Raw genomic sequence first — 18369 nt, 5'->3', positions numbered from 1 at the left:
TCAGATCTCGCGAGACAATAATGCCTTCAGAAATAAAGGTTTTAGAGCTCTGTTTTTATTTTTTTTCCCACTTTTATTTTTTAGAAGGGCATGAAAGACTATGAAATACAGCAGTAGGTATCCAAATTAAGACTAGGTTATGACTCCTTTAAAAAGGGGGGATGTGGTGGATTTGGTTTGACACTCTCTGTCTGATTAAGTTGACTTATGTGTTAGACTGATCATCTGTTGATTGCTCATATCTGTGTCTTGTATGAGAGTTCAGTAAAGGAGGATGCACAGCACTCAGAGTTTTGGTCTCATGGTGTGTTATTAAATATAGTGATAAGACACAATTAAACATAATAGGACACTAGAACACAATAAATACTGTGCAGGGAGGAAAGTTTAACAAATATGATTGAGTCAGAAGTCGTAATTTCATATCTTCCCCATAAATTTATTCTAAAATGTAATTAACAACATATTTCTGCCTCATCATTTGACAAAAATACACATTGGATCACAGTCAAAAGTTATTAAAAACCCTCAATGGTGATTGATAGTTACTTTTTAATAAAAGTGTTGTATTAAACTCAATAATGTGTAGCTTGAAGCTAATTGTAGCTATAATTTCTCTGTTATCCATATATGTTTCATGAAATATTTTATCAAAAGAAATCACATAAGTTTGTATGTGATATATTTGTATTTATGTCAGGATCAGAATGATGTGGGCGGCCAAGCCATGTAATGCCAGAGTAAAGTAATGCCACAACTTACACAACGGTGTTCAGGTCATCTTTTGCATCCACTGAATCTAAGCTTTTCCTTATTCCAAGCTTGCCCGCTGCACTGGTGTCTTTTGTTGTAGTCCTTAAAAAAACAATTTTTTTAAAAGCAAATTTATCTCCATTTGCTTTGAACTTTATGCGTTGTCATTTTGGAGATGTTTTTTATGCTCAAACAGCAACATTACACACTAACTAAAGTTAGAAAAGTGAAATCATAATCAACCACCCCTTTAAAGCTATTTGAAGCATCTAGAAGTTTAAATTATTTTACCTAAAATGATTTAGGCCTACTCTATTTTGACCGCAACCATAGACATCTGTGTTTATCTGAAAAATCTGAAAGTATTATTCTATAGGCTATCCAATAATTTGAATGTTTGTTAAATAGAAATAATGTTGAAAATACTTTTGTTTAATATAATTAATAATAATAGCTTATAAATACTGGTAGAATATTTAACTGCAATATTTAATTAGACATGATTAACTAAATAGTCCGCAACAAAAAAATAAATAAAAAAAAATAACCTGAAATGCTATATTGGACTCGAATCGTTGAATCTCTAAATTAAGAACAATTCTCTAGAATGAATCAGACTTTCCAAAGCTACAAATGAGAGAGAGAGCCGCTATGAACCGATTCCATAGAACAAATCGGACGACTAGGAAGTCTAGTTAGGTCATCACTTTCTGTGCTGAATTGGTGAGCACTGTGATCGTGGTTGATTCGGCGGTGCAGTTTGTAATTTATTTCAGGATGAGATCGCATTTGCAAAAGTGCTGCAAGACGATGCCTGTCTGATAGCTTAGGAATGAAGAGCGCGGCAACAAACCACACTTTATCCACCGTCTCTTTTGACTTTTCGACGAGAGGAGCCCAATATTATCTGGGGCACGTCTTTTTAACTCACATTGTGATGGCTTTTGCACATTGTAGGCCTAACGTTATGCTATAGGCTATAGCCTAACGTTAAATGCAGGGGGAAAAAAGCTTGTGAAATATTATCAGCCTTCCACGTTTTACACCAGTAGCCTACTATTTTGGAGAGATGATCTTTTGCCGTCTGTCTTTGAGGAGGAATATCGAAAACAAAAAAAGGAAGTTCAGAAGAGGCGTGTCCACAAACTACTTTCGATCTATAGTGTATAAATGAATATTACACATTAATATTCATGACCTTGATATCTTCATCGTGAATATAGACTTCACTGAAGGTAAGAACAAGACTGGACCGTAACTTATTGATCACTTTTCTGCCATGAAGCCTCGCAGTCACGAGATGAGTTTTGCTCACTTAGCCTACACGATCGATATTATTATTGTTTTTCTAAACCGTGTAGTGTTTCTTCATGTGCAGTATATCCAATGAACTACATACACATAGAGTCACCGGAGAGAACCGACCATTTATTCATAGCCTACAAACAAAGCGGCTACTGCCGCTAACACATGCAAGCCAGACTTCTTCACCTTCTCACTCCAACAACCCCCTTTAACCCCCAGGTGTCCCTCTAGTGGAGTCAATAGGTAATTACATCACAAATGCATTATGCACAGCAAATGCATTAAACACTACACACCACAAACCGCGACTAGACGCGCAGCATAATGTGTTTTATTATTGTTACTATTTTTTTTAGACTGAGTAGGGGAAAGCCGGGACGATTGAAACGCGGGACGGATGAGTGCGGGACAGTTGAGTGCAGTAAGTGAATTCTTTCGGGCGGTACTTTTTTTTTTTTTTTTTTGACTAACAAGTTGTATTGTTTCCAATGTGCCATTGTAATGATAATACGGCAGGTGTATTAGTACTGCAACACATCCTTAAGTGTGCAATATCAGAGTTTTTCTACATGGGGAGGCTGCAGAATAGGGGCCTCATTTATAAACGTTGCGTACGCACAAAACATCCCCTGAAAGAGGACGACGCTTGTCTGAAGTTTAAAATCACTGGTTACCCGTAAGCCAATCACATAACGTTTGGTTATGGCGTGTGTTATGCGCATGCTCAGCCGCATCTAACTTCCACTGTAAACACTAGACTTGTAGTCAAGACCGCCTAAACCGAGACCAAGACACTACCAAGACCAGAGGGTATCGAGACCAAGACCAAGTCGAGACCAAGTCGAGACCGGAGGAAAAAAAAAAAACAGACTAGTGTTGAAGCTAAGCAATAACTAGTATGACTTCAACTACACAGGCAGAACTATACAGAGACAGACCATGTCATGTGTGTGACTGTGAGCTCACTGTAAATGTTTTTGCAGACTGGGTGAGATCAACTATGTGTAGCAATTGCATGACGGCTGTTACTGCACTATTAGAGGATTGAGTCTCCCTTAACTTTTGTGTACTGTTGAGGACTGACATGACTGGTACTCACTGGTTCATCTGACAAAACATCAAACACCTCCAACACCATCTTGCTCCTCCAACAACTGTCTAAAGAATGAGAAATACAGTATGTAACCAATTGAAATTATACTTAATGTGTAGATGAAATTGTAACATCAAATTAAAGATACACTATAGCCGCGTTTCCACCAAAATTACCCGGAACAATTTGTCCCAGGAACTTGCCCCAGACCGGATGCTTTCTGCGTTTACACCGCGGTCTAAAGTACCGGGAAGGTAAACTGCGCGCAACTGCTCCTCCCAGTCTGCGACGGACAGTAATCAGTTTTGAGCGCCACATTTATAATAAGTATGGAGGAGATTCAAACTGTGCTGCAGTTATGTATTGGTTTACTAACGAGGTAATTAACAAAACAAAATAGACGAGCACTGATACTAAAGCGTGTTCAGAAAGCTCGTATGCGTATAAAATTAGACAACGTATGTTATCAGTTATTGTGAGATGCCGGGACGAACGGGCAAAAATTTCCTCTTTTACAAATACACTTAAAAAAAGCCTGAACCCCGTCTATCAATCATAAATAGTGACAGTCTTGTAAATAGTTGTTTGTTACTAACCTCAAAGCGTTATTTCAATCCTGTAATAGTAAATTTGTTACATGGTTTGGAGTGCCTTGCAATAGATGTGTAAACATAATGACTTAATAATAAAAGCTGTGGCAGAAAAGAGACGAGCACTTGATAAAGCGTGTTCAGTAAGCTCGTAATGCTAACGTAAGATATAAAATTTGTATGTTATCAGCTATACAAACGCCCAGAAAGTTTCCTCTTCCACAAATACCCTTAATAAAGCCTGAAACTCGTCGCCAGTCCACCAGTTTTTTTATTAAATTCCATATTTGCAGACAGACAACTCTTACTGCATGAAGCCACGACACGAACCGCAATATATTTTTTAAAAAGGGAGGTTAAAAATAAATAAAATGCTGCGTGGAGTCATCCAACCAAAATGCGGCTTGAACACAACCAATCAGCTTGTGCAGCGCACAAGTCCCACCCCTGAAAGTTCCTGAACTTTGAAAAAGTACTACCTCATGAGCAGGGACTATTGGAGGGGGAAATATTTACCCGGAACTTCATTTAGACCCTGGTTCCTGCGGTGTAAACACATCGAGTACCAGCCCAAAGTTCCTAGTTCCTGGGGAAAGTTCCTGCGGTAGAAACGCGGCTAATTATAAACTTGGATTAGGCCTAATGTTTAATCAACACAACGGAGATATGCAGATGATATTTAAAAGACCATTTATTTAGTCTAACACCACCATCTTAAATACAATACTGTAATCAAACAACACACACACACACACACACAGAGAGATATCAAAGACACAAATTCATCTAAGCAAATGCCTGCCTATCTCTTCCGATTTCGGAGTCTCCAAATGAATCCATTCTGCAACTTTTAAATACATAATAAAATGTTTAAAAACAAAATTATAGGCTTAAGTGCAGGATCCGAAAGTTGGTCGTTTTGTCGCTATGGTTACACACACACACACCGTTGGCGGTGCGCTCAAAGTCATCTGTCAGTTGTGCAGTTACCCAAAATCTCCTGAATGAAGTTAAAACCCATCATGTCACTGATATGTGTTTTTTAAATCAAGTGATCAAAGTGCTCGTTGCCGCTGCGATCAGTGGCGCGGATAAAGTGTTTTCTCATGTGGCTCGCGCACGTACACGCTGCACTGTCTTCACTCGGACGCTTCAATCCGTTCCGTTGCGGATAATAATGTTGCATTATCGAACGTTGTGTCGTCGTGGATATTGTAGTATTGTATTGCTAAATCCCCCGACCACTATGTCGGTCTGAGACAGCGAGACCTAGACAAGACCGAGAGGTCCGAGACCAAGACAAGACCAAAGACCGTCAAGGCCGTGACAAGACCGAGACCACGTAAAAGTGGTCTCGAGACCGGTCTCGAGACATACATCACTAGTAAACACATATGATGCGAAAACAAAACCATCAAGCGAAATACCGGAGTGAACATGGCTGCGAACGACTTTTGCAGATTATGTGAAGTAAATCTACGCATCCACGGTACAATCTTAGCGTCTACGTCACGGCTGTCAGCCCGCCCTCTGTTCGTTGATTGGCCGGCTGTTTTCAGGCAGGAGGAAAACGGAGAGATAAGGCGCTATCTCAGACTTGAGTCAGAGCCCGTTTACGGAGAGCCTGCCCACTCCCTATTAAGCCCTATTGTACCGAATTTTGGTAGTAGTTCCACCAGAGTTCCACTGGGGGCGATCGACATGAGTGCAAAATGAATGGGAGTCAATGGGGCTAGACAGCTAAATTTGTCTCTTTCACCCGATTGCCGTTGAGAAATCTCAGATCTGATTGTAAATTTTGCAAGTTCAACATGGGTTTTAGGTCGAAAGTTGAATGAACGAGTACTTATGCCCTTTTGATTTCTTACAGGTTGAGTTGTTGTTGCCCATAACACGCTAGCATTCTGCTAATGGACGCTGATTGGTCAGTGAATGACTGATTACGACCAGAGATCCCGCTTGATGGCATCGTGTCATCCGCAGCGGGACCAGAAACAAACAAAACAAAAACTCTTCTAGCACGTGTGTTTACCTGTGTCAGCTGTGTTGTCGATGCCTCGAGAGAAAAGAAAGTGCAAAGCGCGAACGCACCAGAGTGAGTGAAGGATTGCCGTGAAGCAGTATCTCTGGTCGTACATGTGTATGACGTCATTGACACTTTAACAGACTTTTTCAAGTCAAGTCAAGTCAAGTCATCTTCATTTATATAGCGCTTTTAACAATGTAGATTGCTTCAAAGCAGCTTTACAGAGATAAGCGTATAATTTAAGGTAACAGAGATTGTTTTGGCTTTATAGCAGAGTTAAGTTATTTCCATCTAAAGTTAGTTTTGATTGATTTGCTTCCGTCGCAATGATCATTTGTTATTAAATTAGGGGCCGCTAAGACGACACCATTCTCTCTACACAGACTTTAAACGCGAACCTGTGAGAAACACTGATGGCGTTCACATGCGCATTTAGAACGGGTTCTATAGTTATGTGCGTTTGAATATACGCAGGTTTGGAATTCCCTACAAGCCAAGCCTAAACAAAGTACTTGTCTTTCCTTATAAATTTTGATAAAGAATTTTATTTTATTTTGTTGCTTTGGGTTAGCAACGCGAAACGAATTTTCCCGACAACGCCTTATCTGTATAGTGGTAGTGGGATCCTCCATAGGGAGAGACTAGTTGGCACTTCAGCACTGCGTTGTCATCGGTCCAGGCGAAGGTCCTTCGTCAGATCTGGATACGGCCTGGATCCGGCAGGCTGCAGGAAAACCTCGGGATAAACACAGACACTAAAATTAGCGTAGATGCCATTCTTCTCATGATGTAACGAGTACATCAGGATTTTTGGGAAGTGTTCCCGGTTCCGGCTGACCTAATATATGCAGCCTAACATTAAATTATAGAAGTCTATAATGTATTATGTGAAAGCTAGGTCAAAGAGATGTGTCTTTAATCTGGCTTTGAACTGACAGAGTGTGTCTGCTTCCCGGACAATGGTAGGAAGACTGTTCCAGAGTTTTGGTGCTAAATAGGAGAAGGATCTACCGCCAGCAGTCGATTTTGATATTCTCGGTATTAGTAACTGGCCGGAATTTTGAGATCACAATAGACGTGACGGACTATAATGCGTTAAGAGCTCGCTCAAGTACTGCGGAGCTAAACCATTTAGTGCTTTGTAAGTGATCAGCAATATTTTAAAATTGATGCGATGTTTAATAGGGAGCCAATGCAGTTTTGACAGAACTGGGCTAATATGGTCATACTTCCTGGTTCTGGTAAGAACTCGAGCTGCTGCGTTTTGGACCAGCTGTAGTTTGTTTATTAAGCGTGCAGGGCAACCACCCAGTAGGGCATTACAATAATCTAGCCTTGAGGTCATGAACGCATGAACTAATTGTTCCGCATTTGTCAATGAGAGCATATGGCGTAATTTAGATATATTTTTAAGATGGAAAAATGCAGTTTTACAGATACTAGACACGTGACTTTCAAATGAAAGATTGGTATCAGAGCACACCCAGGTTCCTAACCGACGACGAAGACTTAACAGAGCAGCCATCAAGTGTTAGACAGTATTCTAGGTTATTACGTGAGGAAGTTTTTTGTCCAATAATTAGAAACTCTGTTTTTTCAGAATTTAGAAGTAGGAAATTACGAGTCATCCAATTTTTTATATCAGCTATGCATTCCGTTAATTTTGTGAATTGATAAGTTTCGTTAGGTTTTGAAGAAATATAGAGCTGAGTATCATCGGCATAACAGTGAAAGCTAATGCCATGTTTCCTAATGATATCTCCTAATGGTAGCATGTACAGAGTGAACAGCAGCGGTCCTAGTACTGAGCCTTGTGGTACGCCATACTGAACTTGTGATCGATGAGACATCTCATCATTTACTGCTACAAACTGATAACGGTCAGATAAGTATGATTTAAACCATGCTAGTGCATTTCCCGTAATGCCAACATAATGTTCTAATCTATTTAAAAGAACGTTGTGGTCAATGGTGTCAAACGCAGCACTAAGATCGAGTAACACTAATAGCGAGACACAACCACGATCGGATGATAAGAGCAAATCATTTGTGACTCTAACGAGAGCTGTCTTAGTACTATGGTACGATCTAAATCCGGACTGGAAATCCTCGCAGATATCATTTCTTTCAAGAAAGGAACACAGTTGTGAGGATACTGCCTTTTCTAATATCTTTGACAGAAAAGGTAGATTCGAGATCGGCCTGTAATTGACTAATTCTGTAGGATCAAGTTGCGTTTTTTTAACAAGCGGTTTAATCATAGCCAGCTTAAAGGTTTTTGGTATGTATCCTAGAGACAAAGATGAATTAATGATATTAAGAAGAGGATCTGTGACCTCTGGAAGCATCTCTTTCAGTAGCTTAGTTGGTATAGGGTCTAACATACATCATGTTGTAGATTTAGATGATTTAATGAGTTTAGTAAATTCTTCCTCTCCTATAGCAACGAATGAATCAAATTTTTCCTCAGGGAGACTACAATGCACTGCCTGATGCGATACTGTAGTAGACGGTTGCATAGTTATAATTTTGTCCCTGATATTATCAATCTTATAAGTGAAGAAATTCATAAAATCATTACTGCTGTGTTGCTTGGAAACTTTGGTGCTTGAAGCTTTATTTTTCGTTAGTTTAGCCACCGTTTCAAATAAATACCTAGGGTTATGTTTGTTTTCTTCTAATAGGGTTGAAAAATAAGCAGATCTAGCAGCTTTTAAAGCCTCTCTGTATGCAATCGAGCTCTCCTTCCATGAAATGCGAAATACCTCTAGTTTTGTTTTCTTCCAGTTGCGCTCCATTTTTCTGGCTGCTCTCTTAAGGGCCCGAGTGTGCTCGTTGTACCACGGCGTTGGACTATTTTCTTTAATCTTCTTTAAGCGCAACGGAACAACTGTGTCTAAAGTGCTGGAAAAGAGAGAGTTAAAAGTTTCTGTTGCAATATCTAGTTCTTCTAAGCTATCCGGGATGCTGAGATGATGAAACTGATCAGGAAGATTATTAATAAAGCAATCTTTAGTGGCAGAAGTGATAGGTCTAACATATTTGTAACACGGAGTCGGCTTTGCAGCCTTGGCTAAATGAAGTTTACACGAGACTAGGTAATGATCTGAGATGTCATCGCTCTGCTGCAGAATTTCAACGGCATCAACATATATTCCGTGTGATAATATTAGATCTAGAGTATGATTACGACGATGAGTAGGTCCTGACACGTGTTGTCTAACTCCAATTGAATTTACAATGTCTTTAAATGCCAATCCCAATGCATCTTTTTCATTATCGATGTGTATATTAAAATCACCAACAATTAGTACTTTATCTGCAGTCAATATTAATTCTGATAGAAAGTCCGCAAATTCTTTGATAAAGTCTGTATGGTGCCCTGGTGGCCTGTATACAGTAGCCAGCATAAATCTCAAACGTGATTTATCGTTTACACTATATATTTTTACATTAAGCACCAATGCTTCAAAATAATTATATTTAAAATTTGATTTCTTAGTGGTTTTGAAACTATTACTATAAATTACAGCAACACCACCCCCTTTGCGTTTCAGACGAGGCTCATGTTTATAACAGTAATCTTGCGGCGTTGATTCATTTAAAGTAATGTAATCGTTTGGTTTTAGCCAGGTTTCTGTCAAACACAGCACATCTAGGTTATTATCTGAGCAAGCAAATAAGTGACTCAAAAAAATCTAACACCCAGCAATGTGTGATTTATTTGCATCTCCTTTCGAATACAACATTCAAATTACTAGACAAAAAATTATATTCTGAGAAAAGTGGATTTTTATTGGTATAGCGCCATAGACCTCTATTCATTCTGCACTCGTCCTGTGAGCGCCCTCATATGTCGCCAGAGTGGAACTGCAACCAGTTCAGAAGCCGGAAGTGTACTGAGAGTGAAACTTCTCGCCATATTAGACATTCTCTGCTTGAGTACAGAAGCGAAATGAAATTGAGCGGAAGTACGAAGTCTGACGTAGTCAGGCTAAAAATCTTCGCACCTGCACGCAAACTCTGACCCATGCGTACGAACGTTTTGGAGATGGAGCAGTTTGGCAACATCGATGGTGAGTTGGAGTATGTATTTTTGGTCCCTTTTAGACAGATAATCTAAAGAAAATTATACATTATACGCATATATCTTATCTAACGGCAGATTAAGTAAAACCGTAAAACTTCATTATGAGTCCTAATCATAAATACATGTTCACAATAACAGTTTAAAAAGTAAATAATGATTTAAACTACGATTTACTTCTGATTTCTGATTTTTTTTTTTTTATTATTAAATATGCCATTCTCATTAATGGTATTAAACATTTAAACTACATGAAATCATTACTGAGAAGTTACAACATTTTTATATTCAATAAATAGAAATATTCGTTGTGGATGCAATGCTTTTGAACACTTTTGCTGTGGCATGCTGTATTTTAATGTTTTAACTACAGAGATAATTGCTTATCCTGATAATAGCAGATTGTCTGAGAAAATAGTTTAGTGGAAATAATGCACAACAAGGCCTATCTGTTTCCATTAAAAATATAGATCAATTAAAAATACTATTTGGCCAGTGGAAAATATTGAGAAAAACTTTCTCTGAAATGTATTTTACACTATTTGATTTATTTATTCAAAAACAAGGCAAGGATAGGCTACTAAATTATTTTTATTAATGAAATGTGACATCCGTATATCATTCTTTCCTAATGTCTGGTACCGTTAAACACAGTATCATGTGGATGAATAATCATATGCAAATGATATGCAGATGAGGATATGCATAGTACAACTAGGCGTTGTATGCTCCATATATGGTTATTTCGGGGTGTACTTTAAGATATACTTTCGTTATTAATTTTTCTACGTGCCACTTAATTTACTGCATACCAATAGTGTAATCTTTAACCATGGGTCACAAAAGCTCTCTTCAACCATCTCACACTATGTGCATTATGTTTCATTTCCTAGAGGACAACTTAAGACAGCTCTCTACAACACGTCAGACACTTATGAGACACCATGGACCACGACTCAGAGCGTAAGTAGTTACCACAGTAAAAGCAGAGATAGTCATATGAAAAAAGTCTGCATTACACTGATTAAAAGTGAAGTTGCCCAAATAAGTACTTGCTACACTATAGAATATGCCGTTCTTGAATCTTATGAAATCACGTTCTTGCTTGTGAGCAGTTATCATATTATCTCTCTACCAGGTGCTCGGTTTGTAGATGCCCACTGGGCGAAACTTGTCCAGAGAGTAAAGAGTGTTAAGGCGATAGCGGATGAGCTGCTGTCCAGTGGCATGCTGGAATGGGAGCCGTACTGTGAGATCAAAGCAGCAGATACTAACCAGGAGAAAATGAGAGAGTTTTATAAAGTGTTGCACTCTGGAGGAGACAAGGTTAAATCTGCCTTTTATTCTAGACTGGAAAAGCATGAGCCATATCTGTTGAGAGACTTAGGTAAGAGCACACTCATTTTGGCTATTATACCACATGTGTCTAGACCTACAGTATGTACTGAGATATGCACTGTTAAAATATGTACTTTTACAGGCATTGCACAAATCGCAGAAGCTCTTCTAGGAAGTAGGAACCTTAAATATTTTGTCTTAATTTTCCATCTTGTTAACTTATTTCTGTCAGGACCACTATCGTCAAATACGATTGACAGTTAGCATATGTTTTGGATTGGCGGTATGGTTCTGTTCTGAGCAGCCTAGCATGGATAAGAGCAGGGAGAGCAGCAATAACCCCCTTTAGGGTAAACAGAACAGAACCAACATGAATGTATTGCAGATATCATTAATGTCAATATTCTAATGTACAACATAATTTGAGAATTTAGTCTGATTCAAAGGGGAATCAGAATTCCAAATCCTGACTGACGAGAGGTGGAGCTGGGGATGGAGGATAATACTGTTGATAATACTGGAGGAGCTGATATATGAATACAGTGATAGACGTCATATTCCTATAGGTAGACATGGATAAGCTGAGAGTCTTTGCTTTTTAAACCGGAAGTAGAAAATTGCTCTAAAAAATGCAAAAATAACTAATTTCCACTTATGGATAGACTTTATGAGTACTTTTAATGATGTGCAGTCTGTACTTATTTTTTCCCTTCTCAAAAAATGTGTATCACCAATACTGTTAGCTTAGGGCAGTTGTGGCACAAACCTTACATTGGGTGGTGGTCTAATAAATGTGTTCAGCAATAGATAGATAGATGACAGACAGACAGACAGACAGCAAGATATATAGATTGATGTAAAATATATGTGAAATGCCTTAATCAATGTATCAAGTGTGTCTAATGTTCTACAGGCTCCACAGGACATCACACACACTCTGAAAAAACACATTCCTCAGGTGACTGATGAATTTTATAATATTGAATTTTACAATATTTTAAATATTGCACTCCATCGACCTCGTAATTTAGTTGATATTTGTCTGCTCTGGGATTTCATACTGTATTAGAATCAGAAAAAAAACTAACTCTTTGAACATTAACCTTTTCTACAGAAATCAGCTCAGTGATTCACAAATATATGAAGCGGATCTGCAGCGAGTATCAGTATGTGACTGAGTATAACTCACTGCCTGGTGAACATGTGCTGCTGTCTGAGCGCTTCACACAACCTCTGATCCTTCGGAAACATAGAGATCGAAAAGAGCGAGAAGAAGAGATCTGCTCCCGTGGAAAGAGCTTCCAGCAGGTCCTCAGCTCCAGGAGCAGTGGAGACTCTGTCCATCTCAGCTCTCTGTTCGACACAGATGTCAAAGGGATCAGTCCTAGATCTGTGATACTGCAGGGAAATTCTGGAAACGGGAAATCTTTCACTGTGCAGAAGATCATGATGGACTGGGCATCTGGTGACCTCTACAAAGGGCGGTTTGATGTTGTCTTCCACTTAAAGTGTAAAGAAATAAATCGCATTCCTGGCGAGAAGAGTTTGGTGGAGATCTTGAGCTGTAGTTGTAGTTTATCATCACATGAGATCTCACAGATTTTACAGCAGTCGCCAGAGAAGGTGCTTGTGGTCATTGATGGATTTGATGAGCTGAAACTCACACAGGACATTAATGACACGTCAGCACACACTGATCTGCTTCAGAAAGCCCCACCTGTGGACACTCTTTGTGCCCTGCTGAGGGGTCGAATCCTGCCAGAGTCTTTCCTGCTGGTCTCCTCCAGATCTACAGCTACAAACACACTCAGTAATTTGCTCAAAGGACCTCAGCGTTTCTCTGAGATTGTGGGATTTTCAGAAAAGGGAGTGGAGGAGTACTTCCAGAAGTTTTTTCAAAATGAGAAACTTTACAGGGAGGCTTATACATATGTGAAGGCTAATGAAACCCTTATCACTGCCTGCTCAATCCCTGTCGTCTGCTGGATCATCTGCACAACTATCCAGGAGCGATTCAAATATGGTGCAGGTGCGACAAGCGGACTGGAAACCACCACCTCCATCTACGTGGACTTTGTGTGCACTCTTCTGAAGCATCACTGCCAGGGTTTGAGTCAGTCCGTCCCGACCCTGCTGAGGAGTCTGGGTCAGCTGGCAGAGAGAGGGATGCAGGAACAGCAAGTCCTGCTGGATGAGAAAAGTGTGAATGAAACTATTTCAGACCCTGCTGGAAATCCATTCTTGTGCAAGTTCCTGTTTAGGAGAAGAATCTACCAGGAGACGATGTTCAGTTTCATGCATCTCAGCTTTCAGGAGTTCTTCACTGCTCTGTACTATGTCCTTCTGGATGAAGAAGAGTCCCAGAGGAAACTTACAAGGTCACTTTTAATGGATGGTTTCTCAAAACCACAATTTGCAGCTGTGGTGCAATTTGCATTTGGTTTGTTGAATAAGGATGTGAGACTCACACTTGAAAAACATGGTCTGTTCATTCGTCCAATAACACAGGCTCATCTGAAAGAATGGGTTTTGGAAAAGGTTAAAGGTTGTTCCTTGTATTCGGAAGCAGTATGTTTTGTTCTTCACTGTCTCTATGAACTTCATGAAGAAGTCTTTGTGAAAGAAGCAATGGAATCCTGGGGAATGATTAAACTATTAAATATTAAACAATTCCTCAGAAGAACAGATGTCTGTGCCCTGCTGTACTGCTCTCAGTTCTGTCAGAGCATTGAAGAAATCTTTTTGTGTTTGACATCGGAAGATTTTTCTATGATTTTGCCTGAACTTCACAAGTTTAAAAAAGCAAGGTAAATGCGCTGGTCTAAAACACATATTTGGTTGATGTAATTAATATCTAATCTCTAATTTGCTGTTGCAAGTTAAACTTAATTAGTCTGTACAGTAATGTTCTGTATTTGATTTTGAAGCTTGGGTATAGAAGATCCATCAGACTCTGATCTCGGTGAACTGATCTACGCTCTCGCGAGAGGACAGACCCTGAGCTCACAGAGGTAATGTTTTAAAATATATTTTATACATTTGATGTGTTTTATGCACACGTGCATCATCCTTTAATGTGCTTTTGTTTAACTTTAAGGTTCATGTATGTTTTTTCTGTGCTTTGGTTTGCAGTGTTATTGTCGGCATCTACCAAATGAAGTATGGGGATCATCCTGGCAACTCACTTGTTCTGTCAATCATCAAAGAGCTGTCCAGGTGAAGAACAAGTGATTTTTTTTTTTTTTCGTTTTTCTTTTCATCAAATAGTTTTTTTTCTCATGATAACCAGAAATAATTCTATGATTAATATGTTTTGTATAACCAATTATATCATCATCTTGTTCTCCAGTTTATCTGGCACTTGGTCTCTGCAATCTAATAGATTATATTTCTAATAGTAATAATGCAACTAAATTGGTCACCCAAAACAGTTAAAAAATAAGGTAAACACTTTTATCTTTTTTGACTATTGCTAATGATGCAAATATTGGCTGGTGGCCAACAAACCACCAATTAATCTCTTTTTTTTTTTAAATCACAAAAAGATATTCTAAGCAAGAAATTATTGACTTATAGACACAACAACAACTTGAATCTTTTTTTAATTCTTTTTTTATAGTATCTGCATAAAGATTGGCCATCTTCACCATCCGGATGTGCAATCATTCAGTCTCACCTTTCCACACTCGGAGATAATCAACATCGACTGGACCAGACTTTTTCAGATAATTCACCAAAGGGATCCAGAAGCATTACTGTCATTTCTCTATTCCTTCTCTAAACTGAAAAAGATGGAAATGAGTGTAGAGCGTCTAACTGAGAGGTTGTCTGCCTGGACCCTCCAGATGAGCCAGAACTGCCCCAGTCTAACCGAACTCACGTGAGAAACATCTGGAATCACCTCTGTCCTGTTTCTATGGGAATTTGTCTGTTGATAAGAACGGAGTATCTAAAATTCAAAAGGATAGTCCATCCAAAAAGGAAAATTCTGTGAATTAATGACACTGATCACACTCACCTTTGAGGAACTGAAAACCTTAGAAACACAAAATGGTTTAGTAAACATATTTTTTTATAATTATTATATTCATTATTATTATTATTATTATTATTTTATTCATTTATTTTATTATTTCTATTTATTTATTTATTTATTTTGGCAGTTTAGCTCTTGCTATATCAGATAACCTTACAAAGCAAATGAAACCTCCCATCTGTAGTTCATGGCCTTCATCCATTTAAAGTGTTCTGGAATTGTTTAAATGAATGTGTAATAAGCAGATGTGAAGAATGGCATTCTCAATCTTAATCATTTTATCTGTATAATGTGTTTCCACATCTAGGGTAGATGCTGGCTTTTTACTGGAGGAAGGAATCAAGATCTTGCAGAGCTCAAACACAAGACCAAGTTGTATGATGACATTTAATGGGTTTGTATTGGTTTATCATTATATAGATTTTCTATGCAATTTCATGGAGAGTACAGCTTACAAGCTTTAAAAAGGAGACAAAAACACCATAAAAGAACGACTTTTGAGGGATATTCCATGTTTTCTGAAGTCACATAATACGTTTTTGTAAGGAACAAATCAAAACCTTGAGAATTGTTATTCATAAATTAAGTTTTCTTTACATCCACCCTAGATATCGTTGTTCATTAAAGGGATAGTTCACCCAAAAATGAAAATTCTGTCAGTTATTACTCACCCTCATGTTGTTCCATCACCGTAAGACCTTCGTTCAAATTCGGAACACAAATTAAGATATTTAAAGGGTTAGTTCACCCAAAAATGAAAATTATGTCATTAATGACTCACCCTCATGTCGTTCCAAGCCCGTAAGACCTCCGTTCATTTTCGGAACACGGATTAAGATATTTTAGATTTAGTCCGAGAGCTTTCTGTCCCTCCATTGAAAATGTATGTATGGTATACTGTCCATGTCCAGAAAGCTAATAAAGACATCATCAAAGTAGTCCATGTGGCATCAGTGGGTTAGTTAGAACTTTTTGAAGCATCGAAAATACATTTTGGTCCAAAAATAACAAAAACTATGACTTTATTCAGCATTGTATTCTCTTCAGGATCTGTTGTCAATCCACGTTCACGACTCCGCAGTGACGCTGCTGACGTAAGACGCTGCTGACATTAAAAATATATAAAAAAATATAGCAATACCAAAATACAAACAATGTAGAATAGCTTGAATACAGCGTTCTAACTAACCCACTGATGTCACATGGACTACTTTGATGATGTCTTTATTAGCTTTCTGGACATGGACAGTATACCGTACATACATTTTCAATGGAGGGACAGAAAGCTCTCAGTCTAAATCTAAAATATCTTAAACTGTGTTCCGAAGATGAACGGAGTGTCTTATGGGCTTGGAACGACATGAGGGTGAGTCATTAATGACATAATTTTCATTTTTGGGTGAACTAACACTTTAATATGTCACCACGTAGGCTCACTATTGGCCGACGCAGGTCATGTGTGTGATGCGTGTGACGTGCAACACAGACGCACTGCGCAGTTTTACTACGTGAACTCACTCGAGGCCCACACTGAAGATAATGAATAGTGGAATAAAGTCGGTAGTTTTGTTTGTTTTTTTTGCGCACAAAAAATATTCTCGTTGCTTGATAAACATATGGTTGAGCCACTGTAGTCACTTGGACTATATTAACGATGTCTTTAATAACTATTCTGGGCCGGCAAGTTCCAATCCCTTAGAAGCCTATGGAGGAGTGATCCAGCTCTCAGATTTCATCAAAAATATCTTAATTTGTGTTCCGAAGATGAACGAAGGTCTTACGGGGTTGGAACAACATGAGGGTGAGAAATTACTGACAGCATTTTCATTTTTGGGTGAACTATCCCTTTAACAATTCAATAACAACTTAAATGTTGGTCTGTTTCTCACACAAATTATTGTTATAACAATAATTAAAAGCAAATATCAGGTTTGTTAAAAGACTCTGTACTGATGCTGTGCTTTGTGCTTTCTGATTATGAAGGTCCATTTGCAATAACCCGTCTCAAAAATGCACAGATTATTGTTTACGTCGGTCTCGCTGCAACCAGAAGGTGAAGATTCTTCTGAATGACCAGGGCTTTTCCATGGAGACTTTGAGAAAGTAAGTTAAGACTGAGATTAACACTAAGAAAGCACCAATAAAAAAATGAGAACTGTAATATGACACGAGCCAGTAACACAAAAGTTTTCTTATGATTTATGCAATTTCATTTTGAGCATTGCATACTAAATGTGGATCCTATCCTACAGGTCATCTTGTTCATATTTCTCTGTCATGATTTATCTCTTGTCTCTCCATTTCTAAGGCCCTTGTTTTCCGAACTAAAGAGGAGAAAACTTTAGGACTAATGGTACAGCTTTACTGCTACCTTCAGGAGAAAACTGCAAGGAAACTTTACCTGGAGCTGTGGAAATGAATAAAGACACCAAATGACTCTAAACTCATTTACATGCATTGTAATCATAATAGCTGTGTGTCAATTTGTTTGTACAGTGTTTTTCCAAGCAGCTTTACAGAGTTTTACGATGTTGATGCTTTGACTAAATGTAATACTTTAGAGCAGAATGATTTTTTAGACTGCAAGGTTTATGTGTGAACAAAATATAAACTATCAAGCATTTGAGATTTGCTTCATATAGATCATGTGACAGTTATTGTATTAAATTAAATTGTATATTTAATATACTACACTGCTCAAAAAAATAAGGGGAACACTTTTTAATCAGAGAATAGCATCAAGTCAGTTAAACTCCTGGGATATTGATCTGGTCAGTTAAGTAACAGAGGGGGTTGGTAATCAGTTTCAGCTGCTTTAGTGTTAATGACATTAACAGCAGGTGCACTAGATGGGCAACAGTGAGACAACCCCCAAAACAGGAATGGTTTTACAGGTGGAGGCCAGTGACATTTTTTCCCTACTCATCTTTTCGGACTGTTTTTCACCAGTTTTGCATTTGGCTAGGGTCAGTGTCACTACTGGTAGCATGAGGCGATACCTGGACCCTACAGAGGTTGCGCAGGCAGTCCAGCTCCTTCCGGATGGCTCATCAATATGTGCCATTGCCAGAAGGTTTGCTGTGTCTCCCAGCACAGTCTCAAGAGCATGGAGGAGATTCCAGGAAGACAGACAGCTACTCT

The 18369-nt window shown here is 38.5% G+C and overlaps 1 protein-coding gene across 3 annotated transcripts; it reads left to right on the top strand.

The window, feature by feature from the left end:
- The first annotated feature begins 1438 nt into the window (after window positions 1–1438).
- Window positions 1439–17851, top strand: LOC307164126 (NACHT, LRR and PYD domains-containing protein 1 homolog). Of its 3 annotated transcripts, none has more exons than XR_013822218.1 (12): window positions 1439–1988; window positions 2415–2479; window positions 10748–10817; window positions 10993–11241; window positions 12106–12150; window positions 12307–13999; window positions 14120–14203; window positions 14325–14408; window positions 14812–15245; window positions 15536–15622; window positions 17212–17331; window positions 17537–17851. XR_013822218.1 is itself a non-coding variant. In XM_079880567.1 (12 exons), exons 3-12 carry the CDS (start codon window positions 10799–10801, stop codon window positions 17571–17573), a joined length of 2679 nt encoding a protein of 892 aa, XP_079736693.1. In that variant the 5' UTR covers window positions 1439–1988; window positions 2415–2479; window positions 10748–10798; the 3' UTR covers window positions 17574–17851. The 3 variants fall into 3 exon arrangements, 2 of the variants coding, with proteins under 2 accessions (XP_079736693.1, XP_079736694.1); XM_079880567.1 differs by having other exon boundaries at window positions 14812–15072; XM_079880568.1 differs by lacking the exons at window positions 1439–1988; window positions 2415–2479 and adding an exon at window positions 9713–9843 and having other exon boundaries at window positions 14812–15072.
- Window positions 17852–18369: the final 518 nt, after the last annotated feature.

Source organism: Squalius cephalus (genome assembly GCF_949319135.1).
Source record: "Squalius cephalus genome assembly, chromosome: 9".
Lineage (NCBI taxonomy): Eukaryota > Metazoa > Chordata > Actinopteri > Cypriniformes > Leuciscidae > Squalius > Squalius cephalus.
This window is presented reverse-complemented; position numbering and strand designations above follow the sequence as displayed.

Coding starts and splice junctions, on each gene's coding strand:
- LOC307164126 (XM_079880567.1), top strand. Junction 14,000..14,119: donor CACAAGTTTAAAAAAGCAAG/GTAAATGCGCTG, acceptor TTGATTTTGAAG/CTTGGGTATAGAAGATCCAT. Junction 15,623..17,211: donor TGTATGATGACATTTAATGG/GTTTGTATTGGT, acceptor CTGATTATGAAG/GTCCATTTGCAATAACCCGT.